At 44.3% G+C, this 25,277-nt stretch overlaps 1 protein-coding gene across 3 annotated transcripts in view; it reads left to right on the top strand.

The window, feature by feature from the left end:
• The window catches only part of LOC122714321 (serine/threonine-protein kinase 26), a 77,426-nt gene that overhangs the window by 34,677 nt on the left and 17,472 nt on the right, over positions 1-25,277 (top strand). Inside the window, exons 1-2 of one of the 3 annotated variants that reach the window (XM_043935574.1) lie at positions 15,978-16,316; positions 24,282-24,806. The exons of 1 other annotated variant lie outside the window; for it this stretch is intronic. In XM_043935574.1, the coding sequence (XP_043791509.1) occupies positions 24,507-24,806 (300 nt within the window). In that variant the 5' untranslated portion in view covers positions 15,978-16,316; positions 24,282-24,506. Of the gene's footprint in view, positions 1-959; positions 1,291-15,977; positions 16,317-24,281; positions 24,807-25,277 lie in introns of those variants that run through there. One more of the 3 variants, XM_043935575.1, reaches the window with a different exon arrangement.

Below are 25,277 nucleotides of genomic sequence, written 5' to 3'. Positions count from 1 at the left end.
CTTAAAAATAGAGAGAGAAAGAGAGAGAGAATCGAGGCGTTATCGCGAGAAATATGGGGGAGAGAATCTGGCGAAACTGGAACGCGGATAATAAATGATCTCGAGCGCCAGGTGTTTGCTGATAATCGGCTGGAACTTTTACGCTTGGCCTTCCATACTCTTTTCCGTCCTCTTTCTTTCTTTCGGAGAATTTCGTATTCCTCGAATTAACCAACGAGATTAACCGTACACTTTGGTACGGAAAAATATATTGGACGAGCTCGAAAGGGATAAGCAGCGGAAGAAAAGGAGGCCGTAGTTGGTTGCACACGACTATTTATAACGAATCGATACGAGCCGTCGGCCGTCGAGTTCTTCACGTGCTCGAGCGTAGCACGTGCAAAGCGATGTATATATATATACGAAGCCAACGTAACGAACGCGAAAACGATGAAATGGAAAAGAAAGGAGGGAGATTGGACGAATTACGGGTCGCGTTGCGATAAATAACGAATCCTCGATGCAACGGTATTGCAACGGTATTGCAACGGTATTGCAACGGTGGTGGCCCGATGCTGGTCTTGGCTTGGAATCTCGCTTGGGTTGGTATAATCGCTTCTGTTCGTGGCAGCTATGAGTTAGGGCGTTAATTGGACGATGCTTGGATTTGTCGTGCGCGAGATTAACGGGTTGGGCGTGCGTGAGCGCGCGATTTATCCTCGCGGACGGCTCAACCCTCCTCCGTCCCGAGATGTCGTACAGTTTTTCTCGATTTCATTTTCCGTCGAACGATCGTTCCAACTTGTGAGCGTGATTAAAATTGATAAATAGATAGATAGAAGATGAACGGGTGGAAATATCGAAAATTCATTTATCCACTTTTCTCTCTCTCTCTCTCTCTCTCTCTCTCTCTCTCTCTCTCTCTCTCTGTCTCTTTCTCTCTGTTTCTCTGGGTTCATTTATTCCCGTGTATCCCTCAGGACGAATCCGCGGCGATTTTTTTTTCCTTCTCCCGGGTGTATCGATCGTTTTAGCCTGTGGTCGAATTATGCGACGTGACGACGAATGAAATTGCGGATCGCTGAAAGGACGATTAATCGTTTGACGGGGAACCGGTCGAGAAAGGAGGGGAAAATGTTCGTCGCTATGGTGTTGCACAAGCACAATAAGCACAACAATGGGAACAACTCGAATCACAACAATTCGAGCAACAACAATTCCACCAACCGCACAACCAATAATCTCAACAACAACAACCACCACATCAACAATAATGTCACCAATCTGAATCAAACGTTCAACGCGAGGGCGGTAAGTAAGTGTTGAGAATTTCCTTTTTCTCTCTCTCTCTCTCTCTTCCCCCAATATGTATGGTTCGAATATATTCCCCACCACGTATCCTCCGTATTATTTAGCAACGATTTAGCAACGTTAACGCAATAAAACGATTTCCAGAAGAAGGAAACGTGCGATAACGTTGCACATTTTGCGCTTTATCAATTGGTCCCCGCAAAATCCAAAAGCGTTGCATGAGACGTGTTGTGCAATTTTGCACGATCATTAGAGGCGGTTGAACGAGTTTTGTTTGAAGTAGTTTGATATACAAATCCCTCTCCCCCGCGTGTACACCTGTTGCACGTTCTGTCCGAAACGAAACCTGTCCGATTAATCGAAGTGACAGTAATCTTGCTGAACGGGCGTTTATAAGCGTGCAGGGGTGGCGCGAGGGAACAAGTGTTACCAAACCAGTAATACTTGAAATCGCGTTAAAAACCATTCATTCAACACGAAATGAAATGAAATTAAATGAAATGAATTTTTCGTCCATGCCCGATCGATTATAAACGTTTTGGGCCAATAAACGCTATTTTCACCGTCGCCGTCAAACCGAAGATTCGACAAAATTCCGAGCAATCCGATTTCGCTTCGCATGCGATTCGCCTTCCATTCCGTCTCTTTCTTTTCGTTGGAAAAACCGCAACCACGAAAGATTCGAAAAGATTTCTTCATCGTCCATCGAAATCGCGAAATCGGCTGCGCCTTCCACGCCATGGGCCGAAGGGAAGAATTTGCCACGATTTCGCTGATGCGGATGGGCGTTTCGCCACGCGTTTCGCCGTTTCTTCTCTGAATTTATTCCGTCCCTCTCCCCCCTTATCGATTCCAAACTCCCCTTTATTTCCTCGGTTTCTCTCTCCGTCTCTCTCTCGTCAATCTATTAACCGTCGCAATGGATTGATAGATTTCATTTCTCGTTCGCGCTGCCCCCAATTTCAATTCTCGCGCGCGTGTGTATTCAGATTGGTGGAGATACATCGGCGAGCATACATGGTGGATAGATTTTAGAATCGGCCCCCCCCCGTGTTTGAAGTTGAAATCGGGTCAACATCGGTGGAGGAAACGCGCGGATAGATCCGTCCTATATATTATTTCCCCGAGTGGACGATGTTCGCTGTTTCGTTGTAAAATAAAAATGTGCGGTTTTCAGCGGAATTATCGAGGCGTGGAGCGGTGGTATAGCGGTGGATCCGCGACGGGTCGCGCCATCCCCGTCATTTCCCGTCAACGTGCCGTGTCGACAATTTTTACGAGCTGAAACGCAATCGCAACCGATGTTGCTCATTTACCGTGGCCTCTTAACGACTTTACGATTCCATTAAAACACGATTATTGATTTATGACCGGCCGATAATGGACAGACGCTTCACGAATGACGCGTTCCTTCTCTTCTTTCTCCAATCGTTCAATTATTTTCTCTTTTTACGGAATGGTCGCGAGAGACGATATATATCATATCCAGAGGAATGATATCACGTCCCTCCACTTCATTCGCGATCCAATTTCTGCTTCAATTTCTGCCCGCGAATTGACTAGTGGGATATGGATATGTCCATCGATATTCCCTCTCTTTTTACTTCAAAATTTTGCGCCATTGCTTTTCATATTCTTTGCTCCAATATCTCTTTTTCTTCTTTTAATTATTATTTGTTTCATCGTCCCTCGCAAATAATTTCCCTGTGGCGCGATTTGCATCCTGTTTGTCGGATCGAGGTTTATTTTTCGAGGACGAAAGGATGGAGGACTTGGAATAACTTAATTGCACATCTATCGGGAGGGTTTCGTCTCGGTTCAAGAGGTTTGCATGCAAATGAACAAGCGAGATTAAGTCCTTTGTGTTATTCGGTTCTGATAACGAACGTGTTAAAGGACCTCGCCCCGAAACGCTATAAATTAACAACTAGATTAAACTGTCCATCGTCTCGCTGCCACGCGGCTTTGCATTCCAAAAAGGTTCGCCTTCAAACGCGGCCGGATCGATACCCGCGACTTATCGTTTATTCTATGACCCTTAATTGGCAACGGGACTCGGATGAAAGTTGCGCGATCGAGCTACAGCTCTTCGTCTCGAACGATATTTGGATTTTTTTAATAATAATGTGCATTCGATAAGACATTTGATTATTCGTCGAGTAATGCAATTGATAACGATTTTAAAACATTAAATATTTTTCTTTTTAATAATAATAAACTGATTAAATATAGTAAATTATAATATTTAAGAGAGAGATTAAAAATTTCACCGATCATTTATTATTTATTGTAAGAAAAAATATCGGAGAGAGATATTCGATCGTTATCGAATTAATTAATTCTAAAAAAAAAAGGAGAAAGATTGCAATTAAAAATATCTCTATTCCGTGACAATCAGGCAAATTTGTTCGTTATTGTAGGGAACGTGTCCATTAACGAAGCACAGAGATTATAAGCTTTCGATCGTTCGTTATAACGCGAACGTGTTGAACGTCTCTCTCGAAATGCTATAAATCGTCTACTAGATTAAGCCATTTATCACGTAGTGGTGGGGCGCGCGTGTTTATATCGTTCGCAGTCTCGAATCCTTCATTCGTGATTCGAGTATCAGCGGGGAATGATATACAATCCGGATCGAGATTTTTCTACGACGCATTTAAAGGTTGAGAGAGTACGTAGCCAATAAATCTCGTTGAAAAATTTCAAAGAGATAGAGGAATATATTTCGATTCGATATTTCGATTACTTTTTCCTTTTTTCCTTCTTTTTTCAAGGAAGCCGATTGTTTATTGCATTTTCCAACCAAAGTTTCTCGAGGAAGGTGTGAAGGGAAGAGAAACGAAAGAGTAGAAGTGTTGGTACGTGGCGTAGAACAAAAGCTGTTAAATAGATCGAGAAGAAGTGGATTAACGTTTCTTTTTTTGTCAAAAGAACACACCTCCTTGTTCGCATCGAGCCCTCTACGTTCTTCTTCATCCTCCTTCGCTCAATACACGCGAATCAATCCGATTTCCCGGATACTTTTCTACCACTACACTCTCGTCACTACAGTCTCCCTGAAATCTTTTTACCAAGATATTTTTCTCTCGCTTTCCTCCACGAAAAAAATGTATTTATTTCGTGAAAGTAAGTTTAACAACGATTCAGCTTCACGACGATAATATTACAAATATCGAGGTATTATTAAAATTTATTATCTATAGTTTTTTATTATTATATATCGTAAAAATATCGTTAAAATATCGTTAACGAAAATGAATAAGCTTTTTTTGAAAAAAAATTATATTATTTATTATATTTATATATTTATTTATAATATTTATATATTATATTATATATTATATATATATATATTATATTATATATATTATATATTGTATATATAAAATATAATATCACTGTATTATATTCTATTCGTTTATCTCAACGATATGTCGAAAAGTAAACAGTTGATTCATCGCCCGTGACATTTCTAATAATAACTTTGAACGAGAGAAAGAGGATTTCAATTTCATAATATTATCGAAACATAAACATATCCATAACAATATCGCCAGTCACGACTCGTCGACCGCACGATAAGCAACGAAAGGAAGAAACAAAAATTAATAAGTTTTTACTGAAAAATTATATTATATTCTAATCGTGCGTCTTAACGATATTTCGATATAATCGAAAACTAAACGATTGGTCCATCGTCCGTAATATCTTTATAATAATAACGAGAGAACGAGAGAAAAAGGATTTCGATTTAATAATATCATCGAAATATATATCTCCATAACGAATATAGTCAGTCACGACTCGTCGAAGGCCACGATAAGCAACGAAAGGAAGAATACTGAAAACTCTGTGACGCGTTTAATTAACGTTGCCCATTCTGGAGACGGGGCTTCCATTAGCCGAAAATTCACCCTCGTCGTCGCATCATGGATGTTACACCGGTCATCCTCCGTGTTCGAAGCGACCCCCGGTCACGTTGCCGAGGATGTTGGTTGAACGGAATCGTGGTCGTAATCAGCGCGATTACACCAGGCCGCCCGTTTAATTCCAAGTGTCGTTAATGGGCGGCAAATCGAACGGGTTGTTCCGCTTTTATAAACGGAAAATCGAAATGGCGGGTGGAGGGAAAAGGCGCAACCGTCGATCGACATTTCCGGGATGCAAGAGCGATTATCGATTATATCGCGATGAAATATTTGATTTGCGGATTTTCGCGTCACTCCTCGTGTTTACCGAAATTCTTCGAAATCCCGGATCCGAACTCCTCCTCGTTTCGATCGATTACCAATCATTGATAGGAAATGAAGGATCGTGCAAACAGAATAGAATTCGCTCCGCTATTCTGTACCGTTTAGAAGCGTGATTCGGGGAGAGATTGGTGTTTCTACTCGATCCAAAGAGAGATTCCTTTTTTATTTAGTCGGTTAATCCTTTCGTTTCCGAGATATCTCGATTTCACAAATACGAGATATTTCGTTCGAAAATTGTCCTCGTCGATGAAAGAAAACTTAAATACGATAAACCAAATGAATATTTAGTAACGAAAAAGATTAATATACGCGTAATTTTTTCGTAATTGTTGATGGAAGAAGATTGTTAGATCGTTTTTAAAACAAAAGTAATTTTCGTTTAGTCTGGTTGGGCTGCGTGGGGCGGCGGCACGGCTTTTTGTTAAAAGCCAGCCGTGGTTCGATCGATGAACGCTGGTTAAACCGCGTTCACACGGGGAATATTCTTGGACGAGAATGGGTTTATTAAAAGTCGCGTTTCGTAAAATATAACTTGCAAAATAACAAAGGCGTCGAACGACGGATTTGTCGCGAAGAATCATAGACGGAAGAACGCAATCCGGAACAAAACTCGATCGATCGTCCGAGCTTGTACACGATGGAAGAATTTAATTACAATCGTATAAGATGGCGCTTAAGTTAACGAAGAAGAGAAGGAGCGTGGCCGAACGACGAAACGAGAAGGGAAAGAGGGTACCGTGTAACGGGATAAGTGGCAGTGTCAGGCGTTGTGTAATCGGCCGCATGAGAAAGGTCGGTGGAACCGAACGATCGTTGCTCCGTAAACGGTGGACGTGCCGTGGAAATTCCAATGTTCCTCGCGAACGCGCCGGCCAGATTTCAACGCTCGTGTCCGCTCGACGATTCGAGCCATTCGTTCGCGAACCATCCAGTTTTCCCTGTATATTAACTTTGCCCGAGGAATCGTGGCCAAAGCTGAAACGAACGCAATTTTATTCCGCTCTCCCGCGTTCCTCTTTTTTTATATAAAGTCATCTTTTATAAACGTAACTTTGTAGTCACGCGATTTTGACAAATCTACGAATCATTGCACCGTTTATTCTTTCTTTCTCTCTCTCGATCGAATTTAAATTGCCTTGTCGACAAATTGGCCATTGTTTCACGATATAAAGGAAAGAAAGAAAGAAAGTTTATTCGACGATTCATCCATCCATGATCGATTCAAAGAAGAGAATCCGCGAGGTGATAGTTTTGAAAAAAATCTTTTTCTAACAAGCTAGGCGCAATGTGTCCAGTAATAATTAGCAAGGTTCGCGTCATGACGCTATTAAACACTTACGGCGGTGGCCATTAATGCATCCCACGTGCATTTCCCCTGGGGCCACTAACAGGAAGCCCTCTCAATACGAGCAGGGGCTGGATCGTCTAATGGCAACTATGTAACGACCTTGCCGTCGCGCTATCTTCCGGCTACGAGGTTCCAGATGCCAGCCACGAAGCGGGTTCGATCGTAAAAGTCAAACTTCTGCTGTATCGCCGCCATGCTTTTATGCTCGACCGTCTCTCCAAGAATCGAACTTTCGAAGAAATTTGCGCGTAAAAACCGAGATCGTAAATAACGTTTTGCCATCTCAAAAGAGTTATCGACACCCGCGATAATTGCAATTTTTCCCACTTTTTTTTCACCTTACGTGGTTATTTCTTTCTTTCTTTCTTTTTTTTTTCTTTTTTTTTTTTTTTTTGTTTATCGAAAGAAAGATACTTTGCATCTCCGACTCGGTTAGTTTGCTCGTAAATAGTTTTCCAAAGCCTGTTGTTCTCGGCGTTGATTCCGCTCACGGGGATTATTCACGGGGATGCGGACGTGGTGCACGAGTAATTGAATTTTTTAACGGGAGGAAGAGGGATTTAATAATGGTTGAATCGTTGAGCTTCGTTCGCGAAACGAAAGTTTTTTTTTTTTTTTTTTTTTTTTTTTTTTTTTTTTTTTTTTTTTAAACCGATGTTTCGCCATAACGATGACTTCTTCCCACGTTGAAATTTCTACGAATCCCGTAATTTGCCTCTAATGCCCCGCTTTTACGTATCACCGCCGTGATATTAAGAGCTCAAAGTGCATCAAAGGCTGACGAAATAATAGTCATTCCGTTACCCACTTTCCCAACTGAATGAATCACGGTAAATTTTACCGACAACGATTCTTTTCTCGAATCCTAAGCGATCCTCTCGCGTTCCTTTTATCCTTGATTCGTTAACCCCCTTCTTTTTTTGGGCGCCTCCATCGAAAATTTTTTAATTAACTCCCCCCTCGAAAATTGTCTTTGACTTTAAGCCACTCGAGGCGGCCCGAATTTCCTGGAACGTGCTTTTCCACGACTCTCTCTCTCTCTCTCTCTCTCTCTTTCTTTCTCTCTTCCTGCGAGAGAAGCACCCATCAGACTTTTTGGCATGAAATAGGGTGCTTAAAGCCGAGGCAAGCTTTATTTTCCAACGTCGAGATAACGATTTTCGGCCGCGCCTCTATTCTTAACTTAAGAAGAACGAGTTTAAGAAACGTCGAAGTCATCGACGTGTTCGTTCCTGTTCATTTCTGGGCGAAATTTTTGCTCAACCTTTCCACAAAAATTTTTACTTCTTCTCTGAAAAAAAAAATCGAATGCCTCGAAATCATTCTTTTTATCTCTAAAATCGTCTCTCGCCGCCAAATCGCTCGTTTTACCTCGACTTCTCGAAATTGGCAAACGTTCTAGAAATTCACACGATGCGGTAGAATCTGAATCCATTGATATTCCATCCCTGAACCGCTCGTCATCAAGTATTTACTAACGGTTGCACCCCTTCCAATCTACTATTTATAAGCTGATCAAACGACACGGAGGGGGGGATCGAAACTCGCTCCCGTTTGCGGCGATAAACCTGGATGGTGAGTTTCATGACCGAATTCTCGATTTCATAAAAAATTGACGTTCTTTTTCGAATCGCGATTTCGTGCAAATATTTTAAAAATTTAGATTATTTTATTCGTCGATCGATTTAGTCGAAGATCGTATAAATAGCGATAGAAATAATATCAATTTTTTAGTTAGATTCAAAAATTGATGCATTCTATTCAGACAAGTGCATCATCGTTCCATAAATAAATACAGAAAATCACGCGAAATCACCGACATATCACATTCATCCCTAATATAAATCTCTAAAAAGTCGCGTGAATCTGTGTAAAAACCGTGATCGATCGATCGAATTCGATCAAATGCAAAATGGCGAACAAAATAAATAATAATAAAAATTAGGGACGAAATCGATGTGATAATTGGCCGACGAAATTCTCGTGATTGCAGCACGGTCAAGTGATCGTTCCTGTTTACCGATCAAAGTTAAATAGTTTATCCGGGTTCGATGGTGCATCGTTTAACGCGTGAATTATAGTAAATTGGCAGGTGTGGAGGTTCGGTTATCTCTGTACATACTATTTGCCTAACCCGTTACCGCGTCGAATTTTGGCGGAAACGGTTTCTCGCGTTGTCCGCATCGTCACCAGGCAAATTCGTATTATTCGATCGTAACGTCGTTTTACCGTTTTACGTCCAATAAACTAAATCACCACGTTACGGTACTGGATAAACTACACGGGTAAATTATACGACACGCAAATTTCTTTGTCGTGTTCGAGCGAACGACGACGGCGAAGAACGACAGAGAAGACGAGAGAGAAGAGAGAGAGAGAAAAAAAAGAGGGAAGAGGATAGGAAGCGCTCGAATAAATGAAAAGTAACATCGAATTGCTTTTCCAAATGCCCCTACGTACTCTCGTCGCGCAAGCGTCCTCCCTAAAGATAGATGCGTCTCCTGGAAACTTGGAAACGTTGTTGTGCAACGCGGCGCGGAGAAAGTTCGCTCGCGGAAATTGGCGGATTCGAGGGGGAGGGGTTGGCGAAGTTGCGGCGAAATTTCATCTATCTTGGACCGTTCGATATCGAGGATTCGAGGATTGGAGATTTGTTGGGCGCGCGTTGCATAGACCGCGTCAAATGTCAAAGCGGCATTCGAAAGGGAAACGAGCTCTCTTTAATGCCAGCCGCTCTCTCAGCAACGCTCCCGTTGCGAGTAGAAACGTCTCGCTCGTCGTGGCGGCGATTAATCGAAAGATGGAAAAATTGATTTTTGATCGCGGCCAGTGTCTAACTGATTTCTCTAAAAAGGGTTGGTCGCAATTTCACGGGAGAAAAGGGTATGGGATGGATATCGAGTGGAAGGATAGGAAATTAGAATATCGGGGAAAGAAGTCTGAAATATAATTTAGGGCACGGCGAGATGGAGGTTGACAGTCCCAAGTCTTTATCCCAATGGGCAATCGGCATGGAAAATTTCATCATCGGTTGAACATGGTGAATCGTGAACGGCGGAGACACAATTGGGGCAAATCCGTAACTCGGGCCCCATGAACGATAAAGCGAGAATATATCGATCGTCGCGGATCGATTATGTCATTCTCGTTCCGCTCCATCGTCCAAAAGAATTCTTCTTTCCTCCTCTCTTTGCGCGCCAAGTAACGACAACGACCGAAAGATCTAGCTCGTGGATTTCGTATAGTAACTCGTGTAGAAAGCGTTGGTTTCGTGATTAGGAACGGAGCGATACGGTAGTTTTAACCAAAATTTCGTTCCAAAAGGAGAAACCGCGGAAATCGTTTGGTTGTGAAAGATGGAAAATCGAATCGAATCGACGTTTAAATACCGTAAAATTGGAGAACGGGGGGGAGAAGAGGGCAGGAGAGTGGAGGAGAGCATTGTAATAATAATTATCCGGTGTTAGCTGCTCTTCGCTCAACGATATCGCAAGAGTTGACTAAAAAGTGGCCAACCTCGGAGACCGCAGAAATGAAACCGAGTCGAATCAGCTCGGGAGTCGTTGTATGCGTAGATATGTTATACATAGGGAATATGTAACTGTAAACGCGACGACATGTATACACTGTTCGATTACTCGTGTTAGTTTCAAGCCCCTCGCGATATCTCGTCGCCTTTCACTCGGCTATACTTCGCGCCATTGTGCAGCCACGAGTTGCGCAACGATATTTTACTTCTCTTGCGTTGCAAAATAACGCGTATATATACACATATATATATATACGAAGGTACGTGCATGATCGTTACCATTCCATTGTCTTCTTTCTCTCTCCCTTCCTCTCTCTCGTGACATTCCCATTCCATTCAACCGTAGATTTCGTGATTGAACGCGAGTGATCCGGATGATGCGATCGATAGTATCTCCTATAGTCGAATAATCTTCACGGCCAAGTAGAAAGTTCCCTTTACACTTTCTTTCTCTAAAGTTTTCATTACCCTATCAAGATCGAACAACTAACAAGGATGATCGCTTTGTTGCGACGATTTTGAGAGTGTAATATGTAAGATGCTGAAAGGGACATTCCTCCAAAGAGTCGATCGATAAAGGGAAAAGTAATAAATTTAGTTTTACCTGTCTTACGTATATATATATATATACATATACAATCAATTTTTATCTTTGTTTCGACCTCTAAAAATGTTCCATAAATATCCAACAAGATCTCGTATATCTGAGATCGACTCAGTTTCCATTCTCCGCTCGTTCAAAGTCGATTATAAAAGAACGAGAGTCCCGTTCTCTTGCGCGTTTGTTTTACAGATAGGTTGTCGAGTCAAAGCCAGCGACTAATAAACCGTTTAGCCGCGAAGGAAACGCACTGCCACCGATGGAAAGCCGCATTCGGAACGAATTTAATTCAGAAAATAAAAGCGCACGCTCGGAAAAATCTTCTTCGTTTAAAATGGCGCCACTGTTAAAATTCATTCCGCACAGACGATACCTTTAACCCTTTCTATCACTAACTTCTATTACTTCTATTACTACTCTCGATAAATCCTCTCTCGAGACAATAACGCGTATCAAATGGTGTCCGCGCTCCACGAAGAATTTACTTTTTTTGCCCTGTCGAGTTATTATCATCGATAAATTGGTAAATTTTTTGGCTCGTAATTTGCCGCGAATCCAGAGAGGATCGATGGAGCATTTTAGGGCGAAATCGCGGCCTTCAGCTTCAAGGTTCGTTCAAGCCCCGAAGCTGAAGCGCTTCTCGCCTCCGCGAGAAGAAATTCATTTCGAGTGTTCCTCGACGATATCGCGAGGTTCGAGCCTTGATTAAAATTTATAAGGTGGCTCGCGTTCGTTGGTAACACAATGTGCGACCAACGCGATCGATTCTCACGATCCACCTAGGAGCCTTGAAATTAAAACATCGAATCAACGATATCGATAGGGGGAGGAGGAGGAGGGAGAAAGAGAATCGCAGCGGCAGGAAATCGTAGGAAAAAGGAATTGCACGGAGAGGAATACGTTAAGAGATGTGAAGGGGGGAATTTCAAGGGGAGGGGAAGGACGAAAATCGGGGAGAAAGGAATTAGGATGGGTAAAAGATCCGCAAGGCGAGAAAGAAATTTCAGGAATAAGGGAAACAATTGGAAGAAAGCGTCGAAGGAGAAATTGTAGCTCTGGGAAAAACAATGTCGGGCCGCGAAAAAAGGGGTTGAACGATAAAAGGAAAGCGCAAGAGGAGAATTCTCGCGATGAAAGGAGCGGCAGATACAAAAAAGGAATACCGGCGATCGAAACAAAACGAGTCGTAAGAAAAGGAGAGGGCGAGAGAATAAGGAAAGGCGGGCGGCATGGGTGGAAAGTGAAGTTTCCAGTTAGAAAATACGGATTCCAGGATGTCGAACAGAACTATTGCTACTGCACAATCGACAATGTGCGTGAAATAAGAATCGTAGGCGATCCAATTCAATGCGGCGTGGCAAGCTCGTTTCCTTATTCCCTTCTTTTCCCTTTGCCCGCGTTATCGATTTCACGGCGCCGCTCCGTCCGATAACTTACGACTTACGATTGCAACATCCTTCACGCCGTGATTCCGCTGGAAAAAAATATTTTCACTCTCGCCGATTCTCTGTGATCCCTCTGTGTTTATGGATCGGTGTGTGGACATGGAATTTAAGACTGGCGTGTTTCCCAGAGAGAGAGAGAGAGAGAGAGAGAGAGAGAGAGAGAGAGAGAGAGAGAAGTCCACGCTCGCGATGAAGATCTTCGAAAGAAGGCTTACGGAAGAAGCCTTACGATCGTGATGTGGATCGAACGTGTGGTGTAAAGCTTCTGTATTTCTCGAATCAAGGAAGGAGAGAACGAAACGAACGAATGATTCCTTCGCATTTTTTTAAACGGTCGTCTGTCAACGGAAGCAAACCGTGTTATAGATAGATTTATCAGCACAACGATCGAGTGAAACGGAGCTGAAATTTTTATCTCTTTCATTCATCCCAAAATGGAAGTTTTCCCTGTTCGATGGTAATTCGAGTCGGCAATATCGTTGGAAGAAGATCGGAATAAAACTCGTTCATCAACTCGGCCTGTCGGCCCTGAACGCTGCTCAACCGTGATTTTCGAACAATGGAGCATCGAATAATGCGACTTCCTGTTTTAGCGTTCGCTTCCTTTTGATCCGTGCGCGGAAATTGAATTTAGTTTTTCTCCTAACCCTCCTCCCTCTCCCCCCTCCCTTTATAAATTCCACCGATACCTTCCTCCAGCAAATTGATACAGTCGTGGCAGAAAGTTTTCATCCCCTCAAAGTTTCGGGGGCGAGAGGAAGATTAATAATAATACTCGTCTGAATATAAATCATGGGGGAGGAGGGGCGAGCGGTCAATTTATTCGAAATTGCCTGTATCCAAACTACATCGAAACTGGAATATCGAACTTTTGCCCGGAACTCGCCGGCCCAGATGCAGCAACGCGCTCCTATTAAATCCGGCTTAATTATTCGGCAGATAAGAGGGAACCGATGATGATGGTACCGGTGCATAGTTGTTCCGTTATTATCTTCTTCGCGTTGATTCGCGTCAAAACCTCGAAACGCGTCCTCGTCCTCGGTCGTAATCAACGTTGGATAGACGTTGTCGCGTTATAACCGGCCATTATAACAGAGCGTATTACGAAATTCGCGTCCATCGGCTATCATTAGGGGGGGAAAAGTTTCGTCACTTTCCCTGCGGTCTGGTGCCACGATTGTTCCGATTCTTCCTCCTAATTATAATCGTAATACACCGTCCATTATCAGCGGTGATCGCCCGCCTAATTATTACCTCTGATGCGCACGGATTCGTGGAAAGAAAGTGGACGATGATGAAATTAACCGACCCGGCAGTGTATCCTCTGCGTTTTAAAAGCGGAGAATATAATAACGAAACGCGAGGGGGTGGACTAGGACTATTAAAAATTTACATCGAATCAATTTTAAATTCATTTTCGTTCCTTCGCAAGGATTACGTGTCACGATCCGTTTCTTCTTTTTTTCTTTTTTTTTTTTTTTTTAAAGTCACGCAGATATTTTAGAACGTCAATTTTAGAACGTATCTCTGCCCAATGATTCGGGGAATTTTTTCGACGTGCACTTTTTTTTTTTTTTTTCGTTGGCAATCATCGAGGGGAAAAAATTGGGATAAGAAGAGAGCACGATTCGAGGGAAAAATATTTAGCACATGGAAAATAAAGCGGGGCATCGTTGCGTAAAATTGCGTTGCTCGAGTTTCGCGAACCAGTTACCCTCGGCTTTGAACCATAATTAAGCGTCGTTTTTCCTAACTGACTCCCCGTCACCAAAACGTTTTCAGGGACTTGGATCGTTTTTTCTCTTTTTTTTTTCTTTTCTTTTTTTTTTTTTTTTTTTTTTTTTCTCCTTTATTTTCTTTTCTTAAGCAAGATTAAACTAATTGACCGACCGCGAGACTATTTAGATATCGGGGCCAGAAACGAGACCAATTTCAATTTTCCAACCGGATCGCTCAATTCGCGGATCTCTGGATAGGAAAAGAGCAATCAACTCTTACTTTTAATTAAATTACACGAGTTATTCCTACTCGGATATCTTTATTTTTCCTTCTCTCGTTACGTGGCTATTTTTAAACGAGAGAAAGCGAGTTTCGAGATGAACGAATTAGAATCGTCCTCGTTTTCGTCTTTTTTTTTTATCTCTTGAACCTTCGACATTTCGTTTTTCCCGAATAGATTTTATACAAAAGAGCTCTAACTCCTCCTAATACATTTCCAATTCTTCCCATTTTAAAATTTCGCCATTCTATTTTTCCAAAATCAATACTCGACAACGATACTCGAGCAATTTGTTTCTCTTTCTGAGAGAAGTGTGGAAAGCTTTCTTAAAGAAGATCAAGTGTCCTGGCAATCGATATTCTCGATTTCTTCAACCCCAATATCGATTAAAAGCGTATTCGAAGAATCTGTATTATTACTTCACGGTTGGCAAAGCGTGGATACGATCGGCGTGTAATTTCGTAATCATGGTGATCGTGGCCGATCACAACCTTTTCAAGGACTCGAATCACGGATTTCTTACGTGTCCCATTATCGTTTCGATCAAGGTCACCTCGCTTATGAATATTCACCCGTTCTCGAATCCGTGTCATTGCGCGCGCCGTATCAAAACGAACCGGTCGGCTTCACGAGGAGGGCAGAAACTCGTTCCAACTACGTTTTACTCTCGATCCACCTACTCCTGTATACCAGCCACCGATAATTCTTGGACGGATTTCCGGCCAATCCATTTCACCGATTATCACCGACTTAAACCCGCGTTACCCATCTCTCACGATTACGACGAGAATTGAAAGAAAGAGGTGCACGTTAGTCACAATCCTAGGAGGAGGAGGAGTGAAACGGGAATATAGGATTTTCGAACTCGAAATTTAAATAAAATAAAGTTCGTCGAGAGTTTTGGAAAGCGTTGTTCGATAGATTCGAAAGTTTTATCAATCTCTGATTTCTCGAGAGTTTCTCCATTTTCGAGAATCGGTCAATCCGTTCTTACCCGACTTCAAGGGAGGAAGAACGAGAGGAGTGGATAGCGAAACAAAATAACTCTCTCGAGCCGTCTCGAGGCTTTCGAAGATATCCGAGAGGACAGTTGAAGACAAGCCTTTCGACGCGAAGAATCAGAGATTCGAAGCTTGGAATATTCAAGTCGTCTGGATTATTTTAAAAGTTCCAGTTTTCGAAGGAACAAACGAACGATGTGTCGAACCTCTCTTACTCCGCCTATTCCTTACGAGAAACGTTATCTCTCTTCCAAGCGTTGCGAGACTCGTTAAAAACCTTGCAAGAGTTGCAGGCATCGAATTATATTCGAAGCGATTCGAAGCGTTTCAAATCCTATCGCCACGAGCTTGTCTATCGGGTGTCCGTATCGTCCACCAGCCATTCCCCACCGTTTCCCCTACCACTTTGACGTCCCACGACGGTCTCTCCCGCGCCTTTCTTCGCGCTGCTGCACCGCGTGTCAGTTGGAAAGCGGCCGCGGACAATAACTGGCAGGCAACCGGTCAGCGAGCCAGCCGCGTTCTGCCTGCGAAAACCGCGTTCCTTTCCTTTCTCGCCGGTGATTCCAGCTTCGACCATGTTCCACGAAAGTGTAGCAAATATGGCCTGTTCTCCGATCGATTGAAACGTGACTTACCTTACCTTACAAAGGAAAAGAAACATGGATACGATAACGTGGTGAACGAGGAAAGGAATGAATAAATTTTTGGTGTTTATCGATGAGTGATAACCGGATACAGTGAACGTTGGAACGATTCTACGATTTCCAGATCACTGCACGATCAAAGAGGAATCCGTGGACCGTGGATCGGTTGCCATCGGTGACGACCGATGCATCGATATTTTCAGGTACAACGAAGAAAGATTCAAGGAGCAACGGAGGTGGTGGTGGATTGCAGAACGAGCGACTCGATTTGGAGAGGAGGGGAAAGAATAAATCGTCCGATAAACGCGACTTCGAACATATGTTATCGGGGTGATCGGTTGTCTTGGCAGGTGGACGACGAAGAAAGCGGACGTTTCCCGAATGATCCCGGGATAACGATTTGTCAACCGCCCTCCCCCGTCGTTCTTCTCTTCGAGAGGAGGCACCAACCCCCTTCCCCCCTCCCCATCTTCCTGTTTCTCTCGAGATTTCGTTTGTTTCTCCGAAGAAGCAAAGAGCAAAGTGTACCGAAGAGAAACGTGACGCGGGGAATTCGGGGAATTGCGTTGTTGTTGCACGTTCGCCGCTGTGTGACATTTAAATGTCAGGCCGCCGCCATTTACCACGGCCGTCGATTTCAGGATTTTTAACCGGGTATTTCTCGACTCTGTCGTTTCTCGTACACGCGTGCTCTCGTTTCTCAATTCTCGGATACGGGCGGGATGACAATCCCGCGAAGAAAACGAATCGGCGTTAAATTGTTTTCAGCGGGAGAGTGGGTTAAACGATCCACGCGACGTACGTCTCGGCCGACGGATATAAGTAAGGTAGTGTGCTTTCGGGCACGCTAGGTTAATTCTCCTTATAGTGGCAGGATTATTCAGAGCATAAAATGGCCTGTGCCGTGGTGCATCTAAGGCGGGAAAGAGACGACTAGAAACGGACTGCTCGAAATAATTATTGCTCCTCGATGAGGGATCGAGGGGAGGGAAGGGAGGAGGGGAGGAGTTTCCTCGTCGATGGATGGGCAAAAGGGGCAAAGGAGCGAAAGAGAGAAAGAGAGAGAGAGAGAGATATTTCCGCGGAAAGGTAATAGTCGTGGCCGTGCACGGAATGGAAGAGGAAAGGATCAAAGAGGCGGCGCGTTTCCGTCGAAAGTCGTAAAAAACGCGAGAAGATGGGAATCGCGGGAGGAGGGGTTGGCTTGTGAATTTTCATGGAAAAAGAAGTAAACCCGGGAAAGGTCTGAAGGGGGTTGGCCGTGGAAATGAGTGAAAGTGGTCGTTACTTAACTCTTGTTGGTCCGTCTCGCGGATGAAAAGCGGCTCCTTCGGCGCCGGTAATTAACCGAGAAAAATATTCAAGGATCGGCGGTGTTGCGCGTCTCTCTTTCCTCCTTTGCCACCACCTCGCTTTAATCTCCGCGAGGCTGTCTCGCTTAGCAATGCAAAAACGCACAGCCTTGTCCTGGCACGCCGAGAGAGAGAGAGAGTGAGAGAGAGAGAGAGAGAGAGAGAAGAGAGGAAAAAGAGGGATAATATACGCGGCAGTCATTGACTTTCGGTTTAAAGAAGAAAAATGCCGGTGCGGAAACAACCGTCGAGCCACGGAAAAGCAATAAAATGGACGCTTTAAACTTGGTCGCTCCGTGTAAAAATTGCGCGCGCCAATATTCCATTCCGTTTTAGGACGCTTTTTTATTGCCAGTCGCGCGACTGACATCGTTCTGTTTTTTTTTTCTTTTTCTTCTCTAATTAACGTTTCCGCCGTTAATTCGAAGAAAACGAACGATTACGATTAAAGAGATAAAGTACTCCTTCCGTTGTTATTTTTTTCGCTTTATTTTACGAGAAAGAGAGATATATATATATATATCACGGTTCATCGCGCGTGCATTTTTTAACGAAACCGTCGCTCGATATTCGATTGGAAAAACGGTCGAGTTTCCACCGTGTATTATATATATATATAAGAGGAGAAACGAGTTTGGTTGGAGGTGATCGCTTTATCGCCGTTTATCCGCGCAAGGCAGCTCGCTCACTTTCACTACCACCGCGCGAAAAGAGAAAAGGGATCGACCGAATCGCGTTACATAAATTAGGCATTTCCATCCTGTTGCATCGTAACCTCCATCATTTCCATCACTGCGATACCACCATTGGCAACGCGTTACGCTTGCGTTGCTCTCCCTCGTTGGAAAAATTTTTACTCGGGTTTTTCGCGCGTGGCGTGAAAAATTGCCTCCCGTTTTCCAAAAGGAAATTACCGAGAAGGATAAACGAACGGGTAAACGAAAAGTTCGTAGCAAGCAAAGGAAAGGAAGAAAAAAAAAGGAGAAGAGTAGCGCTTAAATAGGACGGAATGAAGCGATTGACTCGAATAGCAATTAGACTGGATAAACAGCAGATAGATTAGTAAACGATCTTGGTCGTGGCGCTAATCGTCGAAGTCTCGGGCGAAAGTCAGTGATCGATATTTTTCTTTTTTTATCGTCTGTGATATAGCACTGCACCGATGCCGCGTCGTCTTCCTTTCTCGCTTCCATTGGAGCTACGTTTCCCGGCGCGGAAAAATGTAGCTGCGTTAAAAACGCCGCGCTTTTCCTGGCCAACGTCGAAGGTTGGTTTCGAGCGTTTTCCAAGAAAGAAACGCTGGGAGGGGCGTATCGCTCGTTTTAACGAGCCACCATTTGCGGAAATCGATCGAATCGTGCAAACAGTGCAGACCGTGCATGCACTGCTGCGCGAACCGATCCTTCGTTCCGACGCTTTTTCCCATCCCCGAATCTTTCTTTCCGAATTTATTTATTTATTTACTCCTGGAAAAAAAAGGTAGATTCGATTCGCATCGAATCCACCAGGATTGTACAGGAAAGGCTGGTGTATTATTTGGCGTAACGCGGAGAAAGCGGCGTGCTTTCCTCGACTCCCCTCCCCGCGATCGATCGTCGATCCAGGTGCGGAGAATCGAGAACGTTAATTCTAATCGTAGCGAGCCGCTTGGTAGCTCGTTCCTCGACGGGGTACCGTTACACCCGTCGAGCTGCCGTTCAAAAAGTTACACAAGAAGTTGGTGCGCGGTAATGTGGTGTACGCGGCACCGGCCAACCAGAGATGCGTTGAAGCCGAGGCGCGAGCCAAAACGAAAAATTCGCATTCTCCCTCCGGAATGAAATCATCTTCCCCCGTCCGCGCGAAATGCAGCCGCCGCGTGCTCGCGCCCGTAATGAAAGTCGCTAATTTTTCCCCTCCGACTTCCCCTCCACCGCGCAGAGCAAGCGCGCGTGTGTGCGTGCACGCGCGTGTACGGCACCGTTTCAAAGAATGGCCGAGTTTCGCCCGAGCCGAGGCTCGATTCCTTCTCTCCGCTTAGAAAGGCGGGCTCTATTCACGTATCAACGCTGTGTACGGGAACTCGTCCGTTGAAGAGAGGTGGGTGGTCGCGTGCGTGGAGGAACGATTAAGGGGATTAGGCGCGTTAGGTAGCTGGGTAGTTTTCACGGGCGGAAAAAAAAGAAAAAAAGGATGTGTAGGTCGGTTGAAATTTTTTTTCGCTTTTTTCCCCCTTTTCTACGCTTCTTTCTTCTTCGCTTTTTTCCTCCACGGTTGGGAGGGGAGCCTCGCGAAAAACCTCGCTCTTTTCTTTGGCGTACGGAGACGTACGATAACGGGACGCGAAACTCGAGCGATTTTCTATTGTACGGCGAAATGTGTCGCTTAATGTCTCCTTCAAGCCGCTTAAGAAATGGAGCGATTTTCAGCTGAAACCGGCAATTTCTTTCCCCCCCTTTCCTTTCGAGTCTCGACACTTTCCTCCTCGGTTACTAGCCGGGATTTCTTTGAAAGGTTGGACTGAAACTACTTGCTCGTCGGAATACGAGCGAAAAGAAGCAGCTCGAGAAGAGGAGAAAAAGTATATATTTCAACGAAATGATATGGAACGATCGAGGAAAAAATTCATAAGAGAATTTACTTGTAGAAATGATAAAGTTTCCAAGGAGAACGTTCTTCTCCGTTTATTGTTCCTTCGTTGGAGAGATACTTCTTTCACTTAGCACGGTTATCGCCATTACGCTTTGACACCCTTAGAGAGAAGCTCGCTTGAAAGCGCGTCTGATCATAAACGGGCAAATCTACTTAACCGTGAAACGCGCCTCGCCCGATACAACACGCCTCTCTACGCTCAATTTTCCGGTGTCTTTGAACCAAGGAGGAACCAAGTTTCGCACAAACGAGAGGCACTTGCGTTTCTCCTCCGACAATTCCACGAGCCTCGACGGATTCCTTTTCCCGATTTGACGACGGTGCACCGTAAAAAGACAGAGGGCTCGGCAGAGGGGCGCGGAGAGTCGATCTCCGCGTGGCGTAGCCTAATAAAGCCGCGCGCTTTCGTATCCGCCTACGCGTCACGATTAACAATTAACGGTCGGCCGTCGAATGCCAAACCGACACGCAGGAAAGCGCGTGCATCGCCTGGACGCACGTGCAACCGAGTCGAGCCCCAATTATTCCGAGTAACGGACGAGCCGAGTAAGGGACATGCGACACGCGACGCGCTTGATTTTTTAAAAAAGGAAACAGAGCTCGATCCAACGATCGGCTGTTGGTTGAAAATGCTTCTTCTTCTTCGTATTCTATTCACTTCGATCTCGTAGAAAAGTTTTCTTCTTCTTGGGAATCGACTCGAAGTTTATTTTTCCACAGCTTTGACTTCAACTCGAGGCTAATGACGCGATTATCCCCTCTTCTGGGCGCATCCTCTCTTTGTGCCTCTTTGTCCGCTGTCGACGCACGTCCCACGTTTTCACTGTTCCCAACAGGGACGACGAGAGATTTTCGCGGTGGCGATCGAAAACGAGAGTTCTTTTTCTTATTCTTCTTCGACTCTCGGTCTTCTTCTCGAACTTGGGAAAACAATGCTAGAGTAATTACACGTCGTTTATCGAATCCTCCATCCTTCCCTTCCCTCTCCTTCCCTTCTTTTCGAGGGAATATAATTTAACGAGTCGTTCTCCGTCCATCGAGGATCTCTGTTTCGCAAATTCGTTTACTACTAACTTTCGATTTATTCGCTTTTGCCCGCTTTTTTCGAAGGAGAGAGGTTGTATCCGCGCTAACACTCGTCAAAGAGTGGAACGAGAGATTTTTCAGCTGCGTTCGAGCTCGTTTTTAACCACGCGCTATAAATAAACGGCGAAACGTTTCGAATATTTTGCGCAATTTATGCGCCGGCATTGCGCAACTTTACAGTCGGCCGAAGCAATTAGATAAAACGGTGTTTCGCCTTGTGTTCTGATCACTCAGACTCTCCTACTGCGATGTTCGAGCTAATAATAAAACGTGTCAAAGTTTTTTTAGATACTTGGTATCATTTTTCGATACCGCGTACTTCCAATCGTTTTAGGCTTTCATTTATAACCAACGCAATTTCAATAAAAAATAAATAAAAATAGGCTTGCTATGTTCGTACTTATTAATGATTCGATATCGCTTGACGGAGAAATAATATCTAAAACTTCGTTGCTCGTATCGTTGAACGTCGATAGACTCGATATAGGTTCTTCTAATTTGCGAGCCATCGATTCGATCGAAGTGGTAATTAAAGTAAAAATGAAAAAAAAAAAAAAAGAAAGAAATCTAGAAATCGTAGTAAATGATGCGAACGGGGATCGTTTGTAAAATCGATTGGAAATAGCGGAACGACGGTGCGCTTCTTCTCTCCTTTCGGATCGGAGATTATCTTCGGACCGGAGTTAATCACCGGTTCGGCTCGGTGATTTAGAGGCATCGTGAGCCATCGATAGTGCAGCGAACTCGATCTTCTCTCATGCTTCTCTCATGCTTCCGCCGGAAGCTGCCACCCTGAAAGTTATTCGAGCGTGCCCGATCGGTTGCGTGATCACGAATGACGTGACGCGTGTCTCGTCTCGATCGATGGAGTCTCGATCTCTTCGCGATCGGCGTAATTTGGGTTAATTCCTTCGATGTAGCCAACTTCCTTGACGTAGCTCTTTCCCACTCTTTTCGATTAATCGTTATTAATCCCTCTCTCTCTCTCTTCCTCTCCTTCGAATACATTTTTTTTTTTTTTTCTGATAAAAATTTTCCTGTCGTCTCGACGCACAGGCAACGAAACGCGATATCTCATCCATTTTTTTTCTCCACCTCGCCTTTTTTGGTTTCCGTCGCGATCTTCGAGATCATTAGTCGAACAATCTACGAAGGAGATCGACGAAGGTGAATGACGTTGATAGATCGAGAACACCGTCCACTCATTACGCTGAATATTCATCAAGGCAAAACCTCTTTGCTCGGTGAATTTAAATGGAGAGCAACTAGGGGGTGGAGAAAGGAAGAGAAAGAGAGGGAGGAAGAAAAGGAGAAATTCGTGACTTCCTCGAAATGATTCGTGGCGGATCGGGAATACCGATCTTGACCCATTCGATGAAAGATCTTCGGGCTTTTAAGCGGCCAGTCTCTCTCTCTCTCTCTCTCTCTCTCTCTTTATTTTCTGGCCATGCCAGCGGCCTTTCGACGATCGATATTCCGTCCATGTGCCAGTGCAAACAGAAATTCAATCTGATCGTGCTTGGAATCATCTTGCCTCCCCTCCCCTCCCCTCCTCTTACTGACCCAGATTATTATCTCCATCGGTGCTCCTATTTTTAATCGTGGGTTGATCGTGTCGCGTTTGGCACTGAACTTGCACCGTTTTAATTAAATATCACCGATATTCGATGGTTGGAAATTCGATCGGCGCAAGAATAGCCTCTTTTTTTTTTTTTTTTTTTTTTTTACGTAAAATCGTAAACGATCATACTTCGAGAAATATCCATCGTTTGCGCCATCGTATTTCGGTTAACGACGATGTAAAGCGTGCGAAATTTTGCGCATGCGACTTTACGATCGGATTTCTCGACTCGATTGGATTCGAGAAAAGTTATTCTCGTAAAATTTAGATTTAAGATCCCCTCGAAGAGAATCTTTGACTCGCGCGCGTAAATCTTCTTCCGCGAAACGGAAACCTTTTCCTCACTTTCGTCCCAATTTTCGGCCTCGATAATTCGTAAAAAGAAAAGAGGACAAAAGAGGATCTTGGAACGATACTCCATGTGGCTATTATTCTGTGAGACAAGAGGGATCTTTTTTTTTAAAGGAAAACGCGGGAAGAAAGGGGCCGATTTTCCGAACAGATGGCTGCTCCAATTTCTCTCTTTCCACTTTGCTCATCCCCTAAAAAAGTAGTTCTTTCGATTTCGTTGGAAAGAAACTTTTGTTCCTCGAACGAACATCGGCCGCCTGCGTTCTCGGTGATTCGAGAGAAAGGAAAGAAGGGAGGATTGGAAATTTCCCGTGGAAAATGTTTCTTCCCTCGATCGCGGGGAAATATTTTCCCCGAAAAACAAACCTGGGAAAAACCAGTTCCATTCCATTTATGCAGATTTAACGAAAATCCACGAGTAATTCCGGACAAAGAGAGGAAGAGGGGGACAACCAACCGGTGTGCGCTCGTTTTTTATGCCCGTAACTATACGATACTAAACTCGTTAAAAATGCGAAAATACTACGGGAGTGTTGGTAAAAATAGATAAACCGATATCGGTGATAATCTGGGTCAACCGAGAATGAGATCGATCGGGCGAAACCGCCAACGGAGAATCGAAATTCAACGCACGACAATGTCGGATAGACAGAGGCTGGTAGGTAGCCTATAGCCCGTTCCCAATAGAACAACAGGGTGAACCATTCTGGGAGAAATCCCCGTTCGAGGCTGCTTCGATTCGATTAAAATCGCGTGACCACCCCTCGAATCCCCGATGCGAATCGCGGCTACTTCTTCCATTTGCTCCTGCGTTTATCGCAATTTCGTAGCTTCGTTATTTTAAACATTTCGATTTCGAAGAAAGAAAAGAAAAGTTTTTTTTGGCGCATAGTATCGAAGCTCTCCTCTTTCACGAATTTCGATTCGTTATCTTGAATTTGAAAGGAGAGTGATAATATCAGCAGTCGATGTTATTTCGAACAAGTAAAAAAGAGGAAGAAGAAGAAGAAGAAGAAGCGAGAGAAATAAGCAACATATTATCCTCCTCGCAGCATATCGAGCTCTCCTCGTTCTGGAATTTCACACAAGCGCACAACAATTTCCGATTTGTTTCTTTTCGCGAAAAGGGGATTAAAAAACGGCAGAGAAATATCGGCAGAGAAGTGGTGGCGAGGCTAACGAGTCTAAGGAGGGGGAAGAAGGAGGTTGCAAGGAAATGCGCGGCAAAGGGGAAGTCGCGCGAGGGGAGATTGCGAGGGAACAGCTGGCCTCCGCGGAAACTGTTGACCCAGTGATCGGAGCCGCGTGTGTGCCGATTTGACATTGACCGGGACGAGAAGTGCGGGCGAAAAATGCGAAACGGCGGCCAGGCGCAGCAGACGGCGGTGATGGCGCCGCCCCACTTGAACGGTTCCGCGCAGTTCGTTTCCGGTGGTTACGTGGGCTACGCGCCTCGCCAATCGTGGGGCCAGCATTTCCAAGGGCCCCAGCATCCCAGGAACACACAGGCCAGGCCTCTGTCGCATCCGCCCCCGCCGCCCTCCAGAAGGGCGGACGGCCAAAGGCCTTCCGGAAATGGATCCGCCAATCCTAAGAGCGCGCCTCTTCTGCATTCCTCCAAGCCTGGAACGCACAGGAGTACCACACCCTCGGTGAGTTGGGGCCAACGTCTTTTCATCTTCGACTCGAAACGTCGGGGAAACATTTTTCTCTCTCTTATATTATTTCGACAACGCGTATCATTATTAGCGAAAAGTTACGCAAACGTCCGTTTAACGAGATTAATAACGAGGTTGAGAACGAGGGGAAAGAGGGGGAATTATATTTATCATACTTAGGTAACGTCGAACGGTTTACATTCGGCTAGGTTTTTTTATCCTCACCATCGGTGAGGATAAAAGAGTGGGCAGAGAAAGAGAAAGGCAAGGGAGCACGAATCTTTCTTATGCGTAGCGAGTATATGGAAAAACACGGCGTGGAATACCGTACGAGGCTTAAAACCGATCGTGAAGGAATGTCGAAAAATCTACCCGGTGTATTTAACTCTTCGAATTAAAACACGAGAGAATCTCTCCCTTCTCCTCTTCTCGTGAAACGTAACTGTTTTCCTTTCGAATGGATGG

This window comes from Apis laboriosa, unplaced genomic scaffold (genome assembly GCF_014066325.1).
Source record: "Apis laboriosa isolate Shangri-la unplaced genomic scaffold, ASM1406632v1 scaffold29_cov151, whole genome shotgun sequence".
Lineage (NCBI taxonomy): Eukaryota > Metazoa > Arthropoda > Insecta > Hymenoptera > Apidae > Apis > Apis laboriosa.
The sequence above is the reverse complement of the archived record's forward strand: the minus strand, read 5'-3'. Positions and strand labels throughout refer to the sequence as shown.